This window comes from Chanos chanos, chromosome 1 (assembly GCF_902362185.1).
Source record: "Chanos chanos chromosome 1, fChaCha1.1, whole genome shotgun sequence".
NCBI lineage: Eukaryota > Metazoa > Chordata > Actinopteri > Gonorynchiformes > Chanidae > Chanos > Chanos chanos.
The window spans coordinates 42,506,314-42,518,461 of NC_044495.1; the positions used below are offsets into that span (position 1 = coordinate 42,506,314).

Here is a 12,148-nt window from a genome sequence, read left to right on the forward strand (position 1 = left end):
CAAACTCAAGCATACTTGTCTTGGACTTATATGAACGCAATAAACACACACTTTCATTGAATTCGTTTTCCCTTAATTTAAATGTATTTTCCCTTTGTGTTTACATCTCTCGTTTCTATTGTTAACAAAAACAAAAATATTTGTAATATTAAACAGTAACTCATTGTCTACTCAATTTCTTACACCATGTAAACTTGTTCTGTTTCTATCTGTACCATTAACTTACATACTGAGTCTTTGATGTTGACAGTAGCTGGGCAGTGCCTCTCTTTCCTCTGCAGGTGGCACAGTTGACATCTATCCAGTTGGTTACTTCCTCTCTGAAATTAACCTGCTTTTAGTTTTGTGACTGTCTCACTATTCTGATGTGTCTTGTCTCTCTTCAGAGAGACGTGTCTACAGACGGGGGGAAGAATCCTGTTCAACAGAGTTGGTGATATTTGGATATATCTGGATAAAAACCAACAGGGTTCTCTGATTTGTCGGTGTAATGGTTTGACGATTTCTGTTAATGTCTCTAACAGGGCAACAGTGAATGTGATTGGTGGGTTTTGGGGCCAGTCTCTCTCTCTAGGGGGGTTATATAGTTGCATAGTTACTTCAGTCAGTCTGAGAGAGCAGAGGAGAAGGTTGTGCTCTGTGTCAGGTTGTTCAAACAGAGTGTGGACTGAGACAGATAGAGATGGAGAGCTGCCTGTTGGTGATTTTTCTGTCCTCCATGGTTCAGGTCATCACAGCTGGTAAGTGCAAAAGGTTTTTTGTTTTTTTTCAAGGGTCAAAGTAAGAAAATTTGTTTAAATGACACTGGCGAAATGCATAATGTGAGAGAGTAGATTATATTATTGCATTGACAGTTCCCTTATAACAAAATTTTGTGCTTGTATTTGTTGATTTTTATTTATTTCTATTTATTTATTTTTGTTCTCAGAGAACAATGTGGATGATATGTCCAGAGGCATTCATCATTAATCATTATTAATGATAATGATTATTTGTAGAGATTTGGTTTCAACAGCTTAAGTAAAACCTCTCTCTCTCTCTCTCTCTCTCTCTCTCTCTCTCTCTCTCTCTCTCTCTCTCTCTCTCTCTCTCTGGCTCTCGGTACAGACAGTGTGAGGCTGGTGGATGGTGGTCGTCACTGTGCTGGGAGAGTGGAGGTTCTTCATGAAGGACAGTGGGGGACAGTGTGTAGTTATGGCTGGGGTATGACTGATGCTGCAGTGGTGTGTAGAGAACTGGGCTGTGGAGAGGCTGTAGAGGCACCAACACTGGCTCATTTTGGACCAGGATCAGGACCAATCTGGATGGAGGAAGTGAAGTGTCATGGGAGTGAGTCTACACTGAAGAACTGTAGATCAGAGAAAGGGAGTGGAGATTACTGTATCCATGACTTTGATGCTGGAGTCATCTGCTCAGGTACACTGGATTAAATCTCAGTTTGACATTACAGAAATGCTCATTCATTTACTAAGAACTATTTCACTTGTAAATTATTTGTTGTAACTGTGCTGTAAAACCTTTGTATGACAAGTTTTCAAAGTTGTATTTTCAAAGTTTAACTGATCAGTTTGTCAAGATATACCTCAGTAAATGTTTTCACAGGAACATTTTCTCATTTCATGATTACACTTTGCCGGTATTTCTGTAAGGAAATGCCAAAATTCGTTGTTCAGATGTGAGCTACCAGAAGACTAGGGTACAAGCTGACTCAGGAACGAGCTGACTTGAAGTCCCACAGACATGTGCAGCACCTCCACTGAAATTAAAAACCATTGAAGTTAGCAGGACAGAAGAAACAAAAGAAGCAGACGCAGAAGTGCTGACAGCTGTGAAATGGTTATTGCCATGCTGGCGGCATCTGTAATGGGGACTGCCAACTGAGGAGGAATGTCCTAGAAACACTGGAGAAGAAACACTTGGATGGTGCCCCATGAAACTATTCTTGATGTGTGTCAGGTCAGGGGGAGACAGGAGCAAACTTAGTAGCAAAAGATATCAGGAGTGGTATGGAGGGTGAGGTAAACTGCTGCGTCTCACGTTTTATCTCCTCTATAGCCTCATTTAGATACCTCAGATACCTCAGCTCTTGGTGATGCTCCTCAGTGAGACACTGCTGTTAAGCTAGGTCCATTTTGAGGCATGAAGCAACAGTGCTGTCTTAAGCTGTTAAGGCCGGATACAACGTTTGCCTGATCCCTTTAAGACCAGGTGCAGCATTTGCATCCTTCTCCCTTTAGAGCCGGATGTGATGTGAGCGCGTTCTAGATGATGTCATTGTTTCCAAGGCCTGTGACCAATGAAATGCTTTGTGATTTGCTGAAATACACATGGGGAAGGCAAAATGCTTTGTTTGAGTGAGGGCAGTGCATCAGTGTCGCTCCCCCTGCTCACGTCGTCAGCCATTGTCACTGTCTGAAGCACAACTTTCGAAATGTTTATGCAGTCCACATGAAGGTTCAGAGGTTAAGATGGGCAAAGAGCACTGAAAAAACAAACAAACAAAGCATTTAGCCTTCCCCACATGTATTTCAGTGATGCATTTCATTGGGCCTGGGTCTCGATAAAAACAACATCATCTAAAACGCACATCCTGCTCTAAAGGGAGAAGCACACAAACATCGCAACCGGTCTTAAAGGGATCATGCAAATGTTGCATCCGGCCTTAATGGGTTAAAGGAGATTGTCCACCTCATCCATGCTTAGGTAAAATCCACTCTTACAGATACTTGTAGAAGCAGGATAAATGAACTGAGCAAACTTCATTACATAAATGCCGCCAAAATCCAAATCAGAAAACAGGCCTGGTCTGGCACATGATAATCATGCTACTGAAGGCTGGGCAATGAAAAAATAACAATTAACAGGCCAAGGTCAATAAGAACGAACAGGACGTCCCACCCGGCAGGTGACCGACCTTCAGCGTTGAAATGTGGTTGAAATAATGTCAGATGTTGTTTCAGGGTTGAAAAAACATTGAAAGAACGTTCAATGCTAATGGTTGTAGAAATGTTAACAAAATACTTATAAATCAACGTTGAAATCTCAACGTTGAAAGATCTGTACATTGAATCGACATAGTCTTCAACAACAAGCAAAAGAAAATTGTAACAGCTGCTTTTCCTCTTATATATTCAGGAAAGTGCCATAATCTCTTTTTCCAGGGAGTCTCATTTGATCACATTCAAGCTTTATTATTGACATATTCAGATTTGTTTATTTTTGTGTTTATAGTACAGGGATAGTAATATTGCAAATTATGCATAGCAAGTTGCATTATATATAACAATTGCATTGAAAACATGGGGCATGTGCAGTAAATCCCTGATTCAGACAGTATTGTCATGTTGATCCAATTGCAAACTAGGTTATAAAGTTGCAGCGTCGCAGAGTGGTCGTTGGCCCCGCCCCATTTGCTCTGTTGGGCAAGTTTCAATGTTTGTTTGTTGTTAGACAACGTGTTTGAAGTAGATGTGCGTTAGGTAGGGTTGCCACCCGTCCCCTATAATACGGGATCGTCCTGTATTTGAAAATAAAATGTTGCGTTCTGGATTGAATCAATACGCGACGCGGTTTGTCCCGTATTTTCGTCCACGTCGTTAATAAAAATAAATAAATAAATAACCCTATCGGTCTATCCTGTTTAAGCCATAAACATGATACACTTTTAAAAAAAAAAAAAAACATTATTCTAACTCAAAGTATCCTTTTGTATTTAACAGCCTAATCCATACACCTTTTTAAACCAGTCACTGACTCAACAGGAAACAGCTGCAGAGTTGACACATGTATATCACACTGTCATGCTGTTAAGCAAATCTGAGCTAGGATTTGGGGGGGAGGGCGTCCCTCATTTCTCAACATAAAACATGGCAACCCTAGTGTTAGGGGATGTTTACTGAGGTTGTTTGGGATATCTGTTGCTATGTTTTAAGTTTTTATGTTACAGATAGTAATTTGGGAAGTCACCATTTAGGTGAAGTGTAGCCAGAGGTATCAGGATGGTTGTTCTGACATATAAACGTCAAAGTTCTCCCCCAATTAACAATACATGTAATTTGACTCAAAGAGTCAGTGCGCATGAGTAATTAACGTCCTGACACAATGTGAAATAACGAAATACATAACTGTGTTTATAGAGTTCAGGATTTAAAAGAATCTGATTCTTTAGTTAAATTAAAGCTTAAAGACGTAGGATAAACATCGCGGTGTCAGCGTTGATTCTACTCTCAATGTCACTACTCAATTCAGCGTTGATGCGAAACCTCATATTAACCAGTATTAACCAGTGTATTAAACAACGTCACGATATCAACATTGGTTCGATTTTCAAAATCGAAACAAGATTCAGCGGTGATTCAACGCCTCAACCATGAATAAACGTTGAAATGCCGGCTGGGGTGTAGCAGGAGCAGGGAACAAGGAATCAACACTCACACCATAAGTGAACTAAGCGGCTGCTTACGGTCCCCAAGAGAGCTTGATTTTTTTTGTGTGTGTGATATATTAAATCAATGGTAATCATACAAAAACGCAATATTATGTCATCGGGATGGCTAGCTAATATTACTGGTTTAATCAATTCCCGCTGCCTCTGTCAGAGCGTGTGTCACATTCATGTGCATGCGCACTGTAATGGACGTTAACTGGGTTTTGATGCAAGCACAGCTAGGAAAACTACCATTAGGTTACAGTCCTCTACTCTAAGTCGATGGAAAATGCAGCAAAAAGTAATGACGCATGACGGACATATCCTTCAGTGTATCTAAGTTATTTGATTTTGTAGTTGATTGTTGTTCTTATGACGGAGTATTAGGGCCACACTGAAGGAAAAACATTCTGAGATTTTGAGAATAAGGTTGCAATATTACGAGAATAACTCGTAATTTTACAAGAAAACGTCATAATATTACGAGAGTAAAATTGTAATTTTAGAAGAAAAAGCAATAATATTACGAGAATAACGTCGTAATCTTAGTCAACGTGTTATTTTAGAGGGGAAATATCAGAAGAGCAGCCTGCCGTCTGAGTTGGAATGAGGAAGGAAACTGAAAACCTGTGTTTGCTCAACAAGCAAAACCGCATTTATCAAACGTTTAATGATAAGACGTTAGGCTACCTGTTGACTGGTGTGTGGCACGGCACGACGCCTGAGACAAACAGAAGTTGCCAGGAGCAGGCTAAGGCTGCCATTGACGATGCTCCGAGAGGATCGCCCGTTTTGTTCATTGCTGGTAATATATTTTCCCCAAAATTATGTTTTTTCTAGAAATTTTACGATTTTATTCTGGTAATACTATGATTTTTCCTCGTAAAATTATGACTTTATTCTCGTAATGTTACGAATTTTATACCCTTAAAATATTATGACTTTATTCTCATTAAATTACGACTTTATTTGCGTAATATTGCGACCTTATTTTCGAAATCTCAGAATTTTTTTTCCAATGTGCTCCTAATACTCCGTCATATGTTCTGTGCTTTTGCGCGCTGTAGTTTTATTTCTAAACCAAAAGCAGTTAAAGTGGTTGACTTGTTTACAGTAAATGCATTGTCTACTGGTTTATTTTGTTACTTTTCAGTACACCTCGCTCAGTATGCCACTTTAGTACTGTATCATTTTGAATATTAAAGTGCAAATTAACACCAGACCACTTTTGTGAGTTTGCTACCTTTTAAGATATAAAACCATAGAAGGGTAAAAACATGCCAGGCTGACACTGGTATGATATAAGCACCACAGCTACAACTAATAAAACTGATAATGGGTATGTAATTTTACAGTAGGTGTGCAAATGATCAATGATCATAGTTAGTAGTATTGGTGGCGCCAAGGCGGTAGAGGGGGCTCCCCAAATCAAATTCTGCTCAGGGCACCATAAAGGCTTGGGCCGGCCCTTTCAACACAGCTCAGCGCACTCAAGTTAATGAGAGACTTCGCAAAGGACACATGGAATGCAACAATTATATAAAATGACAAAATATAAAATGATGGTTCTCACATGAGTTCTAGGAGAGTAGAGATGTTTCACAGTAACTATCTGGTCAAAAAAGAAACACTTAAAAACCTCCAGTTCGGGGTATTTTATATGAATACGTTTGTGACATAAAACTTCACTGTTTAAAATTTAGACTGTGACCGGACTTCCAGATGGTTAAAGGATATATAATAAAAAATAAAGAGATCAGAACAAATTCAGCACACCTCTGATTCATAATGAGTAATCAATCTTGATATGTTTCTAATCTGCAGGTTCTGTAAAATTAGTGGATGGTTCTAACATGTGCTCTGGGAGAGTAGAGATACTTCGTGGGAAGACCTGGGGCACGGTGTGTGATGCTGACTTTGACCTGCAGGATGCAGAGGTTGTGTGTCAAGAGCTGGGCTGTGGGGTTCCTGTAGAGGTGCTGGGATCAGCTGCTTTTGGCAAAGGGGAGGGTCAGGTGTGGTCAGAGGAGATTCAATGTAGAGGCAATGAATCTCAGATTGCCCTGTGTCCAACATCATCTTCACAGAGACAGAACTGTTCCCATGAAAACAATGTAGGACTGGTATGTACAGGTATGTTTGAAAAAAAAAGAATTTTTAATACATTTCACTGCTCCAGTTTGTTGTTGGTTTTATCAGAGACAAAATGAATAAGTTATTCTAACTTTCTTTTTTCTCTCTCTCTCATGAACAGACAGTGTGAGGCTGGTGAATGGTGGAAGTCGCTGTGCTGGGAGAGTGGAGGTTCTTCATGAAGGACAGTGGGGGACAGTGTGTGGTGATTCCTGGGGTCTGCCTGATGCTGAAGTGGTGTGTAGAGAACTGGGCTGTGGAAGGCTTATAAGCACCATGAGTGGAGCTCATTTTGGACCAGGATCAGGACCAATCTGGAAGGATGATGTGGTCTGTACTGGGTCAGAGTCTACACTGAAGAACTGTGAATCGAAAGGATGGGGTCAACATAACTGTGGTCATCACCAAGATGCAGGAGTCATCTGCTCTGGTAGACTGGACAAAACCCTAATGTGACATTAGTTGACCCCTCTAACAGTACATTAATTAGCCAATACATATTACAGTAGTTTGCTCTTTTTCTCTCATTTTTTGTTCTCTGCCATTGCATTATTTTTTGGTTGTATTTTAGGAGTGAGGTTGGCAGGTAATTCTCCCTGCTCTGGAAGAGTAGAGATACTTCGTGGGAAAACCTGGGGCACGGTGTGTGATGCTGACTTTGACCTGCAGGACGCAGAGGTTGTGTGTCAAGAGCTGGGCTGTGGGGTTCCTGTAGAGGTGTTGGGAACAGCTGCTTTTGGCAAAGGGGAGGGTCAGGTGTGGTCAGGGGAGATTCAGTGTAGAGGCAATGAATCTCAGATTGCCTTGTGTCCTATATCATCTTCACAAAGACAGAAGTGTTCCCATGACAACGATGTAGGACTGGTATGTACAGGTATGAGTGAAATAATCCTTTGAATATATTTAATATAGTCTACTTTGTTGTCACTCTTATTGGAGACAAAATGAATAAGTTATTCTAACTTTCTCTTTCTCTCTCTCTCATGAACAGACAGTGTGAGACTGGTGAACGGTAATAGTCGCTGTGCTGGGAGAGTGGAGGTTCTTCATGAAGGACAGTGGGGGACAGTGTGTAGTGATAAGTGGGATATGACTGATGCTGCAGTGGTGTGTAGAGAACTGGGCTGTGGAAGGCTCATAGAAGCTCAGAGTGGAGCTCATTTTGGACCGGGGTCAGGACCAATCTGGATGGACAATGTTGCCTGTACTGGGTCAGAGTCTACACTGAAGCACTGTAGATCTAGAGGATGGGGTGAACACAAATGTGGTCATCACAAAGATGCAGGAGTCATCTGCTCAGGTAAACTGGACAAGACCCTAAAGTGAATTTAATTGATGTCTCTTACTGAGTATTAACTATACAATCATACAAAATGTGCGGTGCTCTTTGGTTATATTTCAGGAGTCAAGCTAGTGGGTAATTCTCCCTGCTCTGGGAGAGTAGAGATACTTCGTGGGAAGACCTGGGGCACGGTGTGTGATACTGACTTTGACCTGCAGGATGCAGAGGTTGTGTGTCAAGAGCTGGGCTGTGGGGTTCCTGTAGAGGTGCTGGGATCAGCTGCTTTTGGCAAAGGGGAGGGTCAGGTGTGGTCAGAGGAGATTCAGTGTAGAGGCAATGAATCTCAGATTGCCCTGTGTCCAACATCACCTTCACAGAGACAGAACTGTTCCCATGACAACGATGTAGGAGTGGTGTGTAGAGGTAGGAATGATACTATGAGGAATCAGTATTACTGGAGGTAAAATTAATAGGTTGCATTCAATTTGTCTCTCTTTCATATATAGACAGTGTGAGACTGGTGAACGGTGGTCGTCGCTGTGCTGGGAGAGTGGAGGTTCTTCATGAAGGACAGTGGGGGACAGTGTGTCAAAGGGGATGGGACATGACTGATGCTGCAGTGGTGTGTAGAGAACTGGGCTGTGGAGAGGCTGTAGAGGCACCGTTGTGGGCTCATTTTGGACCAGGATCAGGACCTATTTGGTTAAACCTTGTGGACTGCACTGGATTGGAGACCACATTGAAGACCTGTATGTCAAGAAGATGGGGTCAGCATAACTGTGAACATATTTTGGATGCTGGAGTCATCTGCTCAGGTAAGCTGGACCGAATCTCAGTATGACATTACTGAAATGCTCATTTATTTACCAAGAGCCATTTTATTAATAAGTGATTTGTTTTAATTGAACTGTAAAATATTATTGACAAGTTTTCTAGGTTGTGTTCAAAGTAGTTTAACTCGTTAAGATATGACAGAGTGTTTCTCATATCGTAAAACTCTTTTTTTTCTCCCTCATTCTCTCTGTGTTTGTGATCAAAATATGATTCTCTCTGACATTTTCACAGATCCATCTGCTCAGCCACAGATCTCCACAGGTACACCGTCCTTTTTCATCTTCAGAATCTGTTTAGTATCGGTTCGGCAGCAAAACTTACTTTCAGAGTGTTAATTATTAGTACCATCATAACACTGTGAATACACACAGTCCCTTACTGTTTATTTGTGTTTTGTGTATCTAGTGAAAACTACCACTCTTTTACAGTCTTTGTCAACAGCTGATCGCTGATCTACCCACTCCCTCTGCACTGCTCATGGGTCTTCGCCAACATTATTAGCCCTAGTATGACATAGTTAATAAATATAGTAAATTTCTGGGAACAGCCAAGCTGCAACACTAAAGCTGTGTGTGTGTGGGAGGGGGATGGGGCATCACACAGCTGAGGGCAAAGAGTTCTCAAGAGTTCTCATTGATGCATTAAACAGTTTATTAATTGAATTTAGTGAATTGTGGTGCCTTGAAACTATAATATAGTGACAAAAAAACACGAAAAAGGCTCTAGGAGTGTGGTATTTTGTTATATGTTACATGTTAATGCAGTCAGTGCAAACTTAGTTTGGTGTAAAAATTTGTTTACTTGTGTGCTGTTCGTATGTTGATGATAAGAATCTGTCTGGACTCCTGGGCTCCAAAACCCACCAGGGTCACAGGAGCAATGGTCCCGCACATGCACTGTCGAGTAGAGACAAGTGATATCCGCTTCTGCGGACAAACATGAAGAGCAAACAGTAAAAAAAGAACACAAACACAGCCAGATTCCATAATGTCACAGGACAGACACATGCAGTGATCTTAAACATATCAGTACTGAATGACTAACTTAAAACTTTGTGTTTTTGACGTTTTGCTGGGAGTGATATTTAGGCGATTCGTAAGGAAACATGCGCCTTCCTAAAACAGGCCGTGTCAGGCTGTTCAGTAAAATACAAGAGTAAACTTTCACTGGCTAATATTTCTCTCCAAATTTGTCACATGTAGTAATGAATAGTGCTTTTTGCTCTTATGCTAAAGTGTAGGCTATGTGTAAATGCATTTGTATGAGTAGCATTCGTTTCTGTTGCAGGTGTGAATGAGGAAGTGCCGTTAGTTCATTCTCACACTGCAAATCTGTCACATTAATCTGAAGTTATATGAGTATAGGAACTAAAAGCAAAATATTGTTACTACCTTGAGTCAGAGGCTGGGCCTGATCATAGTTCAATTAAGACTTTGAAGGAAAATTTTAATATTTTTGAACGTTGTTTAAAGTAGACTGAACTAAAGCAGACTCCCTGATACCTTTGAGTGTGTGTGTGTGTGTGTGTGTGTGTGTGTGTGCGCGCGTGTGTGTGCAGGTGTGTGTAATTGTGTTCTAGACAGAGAAGTAATGAAACTGGTATTAATGTAATTGTCTAATACTTTCTGTCGCTGTACACAGTATGTTGATTTGGGTGATTATTTCAGTACAGGTATGAATCCAGTGCGGTCTATTATAACATTACGAAGTTTTATGCTGTAAGACCCTCTGCTTGTACTTAAAGTGCACAAGAAGTTTACAGACTTTAAGATCTTCAATTCTCATATAATTCTAGACAATATGTAAAGTGATGTAAAAAAAATGAAAGAGTTTGACAGGATTGGATTGTAAACTCCATCTTTTCTATCTGTCTCCATGGTGGTAAACGTGTCATTTCACTCAACATTTTTTACCTCAACAGGACAGAGGTGACTGAGTGCCAGAAAGCAGTGTGACTGACATCATCAGTAAAATATGAATAAAGATGATAGAGTGGAGTATGACATGAGGATGGGCAGATGGACGACAAATTCCCACATATGAAATATAAAAGTTCAGTGTTAATACATGGCTTAAACATTCCAACCTTTTCTATTCTACTGTTCAGTAAACTACATAGATTTATTTCATTCAGAAAGTCCATAGTATAAACTTTTCTGGCAGATATATAGATTTTGATACATTTCTCTGTGCTTTAAATGTTTTTACCAAAGTTTTCACTTTTAATTGCTTTAATACCTTTTAATGTTTTTAGTTATGAAAAAACAATAACTCATGTTCATATAAGCACACTTTTTATTAACTGCTGGTACATTTAATTCAGATATTTCACCTCCAGCCATATATTTCCTTGTCTAGAAAAAGTTTATCATATTATTAATGTCACCTTTAAATTTCTGTGCTGTGGATTCACAACACAGATTTAAATATAAATGTGTAATGCTTTGAATGTACAGTATTCAATAAACATATTCATATGAGTTCAATTGCCTTTCCTTAGTATTCCCATATGACATCATACATAGTCTTCTTTCAGAGTGATTTATTCTGTTCAGTTCTGTTCACATACAGACGTGTAAGATCTGGGGTACGCACATACGCACACACACACCTGCACACACACAGACAGACTTTGGTCTTTTCTGTCCAGAATGTTGGCTGGTGGATTTGATGAGTTGAGGATCCTCTGGAGTCATTTATTGTCATTATGTTTTAATTATTTGTTCTTTACTGTCGTACGTTTTGTTCATTGTTTTTAATTTAAAAATTTATGCCACATCATATATTAATCTTTGACTAAAAACATTAATCTATTATTGGTTTTAACTGCAGTATATCTACATGAACTAACTGTTAATTATGACCATTAGAGTGAAAATAAAATTACTCAGAATAATAATGGAGAAGTTTTGCTGATATTCAATGATGTTTTGGCTGCATGATCATGTCACCAGTGGGTGAAATGTGTGGTGATCTGCTTTCATACTTAAATTAAACACACTTGATAGAACATTTCCTCTGGCAGTGCGATTAATGCTAGTTAATTCATTTTATTTTATTGTGATTAAATCTGGTTCAAAAATCGTTGAAGCCCAACATATAAGAGGTCAAACAGCATGTTATCTTGTTGCACAGACACTCAGTAAAATAATTCTGTCTCTGTGTCTCCCCCTAGTGGAAGAACAAATGTTAAACTGATCAAACAAGGCCTCTCCAACAAGGGGATACTTTGGTCTTGTGTGTTACCATTTGACCTTTGGAGCCATTATAACCCTTTCTTCAGCATTTCTCGCTATCTCAGATTTTCAACAGTAAAGTTGGACTTTCAGCATGTTATAATTTCTGCTCTTGCTCTCAGGTCTAAACGTTCACTTAAAAACACATGAATATCCACATACACACTCATGGCCCTTTAAGTTCATTCACTCACAGAGGCCAACACATTCACACACACACACACACACACACACACC

The 12,148-nt window shown here is 39.8% G+C and overlaps 1 protein-coding gene across 1 annotated transcript; it reads left to right on the forward strand.

Annotated features, from left to right (window-relative positions):
• The first annotated feature begins 628 nt into the window (after positions 1-628).
• On the forward strand, positions 629-10,628 carry LOC115820516 (deleted in malignant brain tumors 1 protein-like). Its single transcript, XM_030784134.1, has 10 exons — positions 629-740; positions 1,108-1,416; positions 6,251-6,563; positions 6,685-6,989; positions 7,131-7,433; positions 7,551-7,859; positions 7,962-8,264; positions 8,348-8,656; positions 8,907-8,936; positions 10,597-10,628. The coding sequence occupies exons 1-10, from the start codon at positions 683-685 to the stop codon at positions 10,605-10,607; spliced, it is 2,250 nt and encodes a 749-aa protein (XP_030639994.1). The 5' UTR covers positions 629-682; the 3' UTR covers positions 10,608-10,628.
• The last annotated feature ends 1,520 nt before the right edge of the window (positions 10,629-12,148 follow it).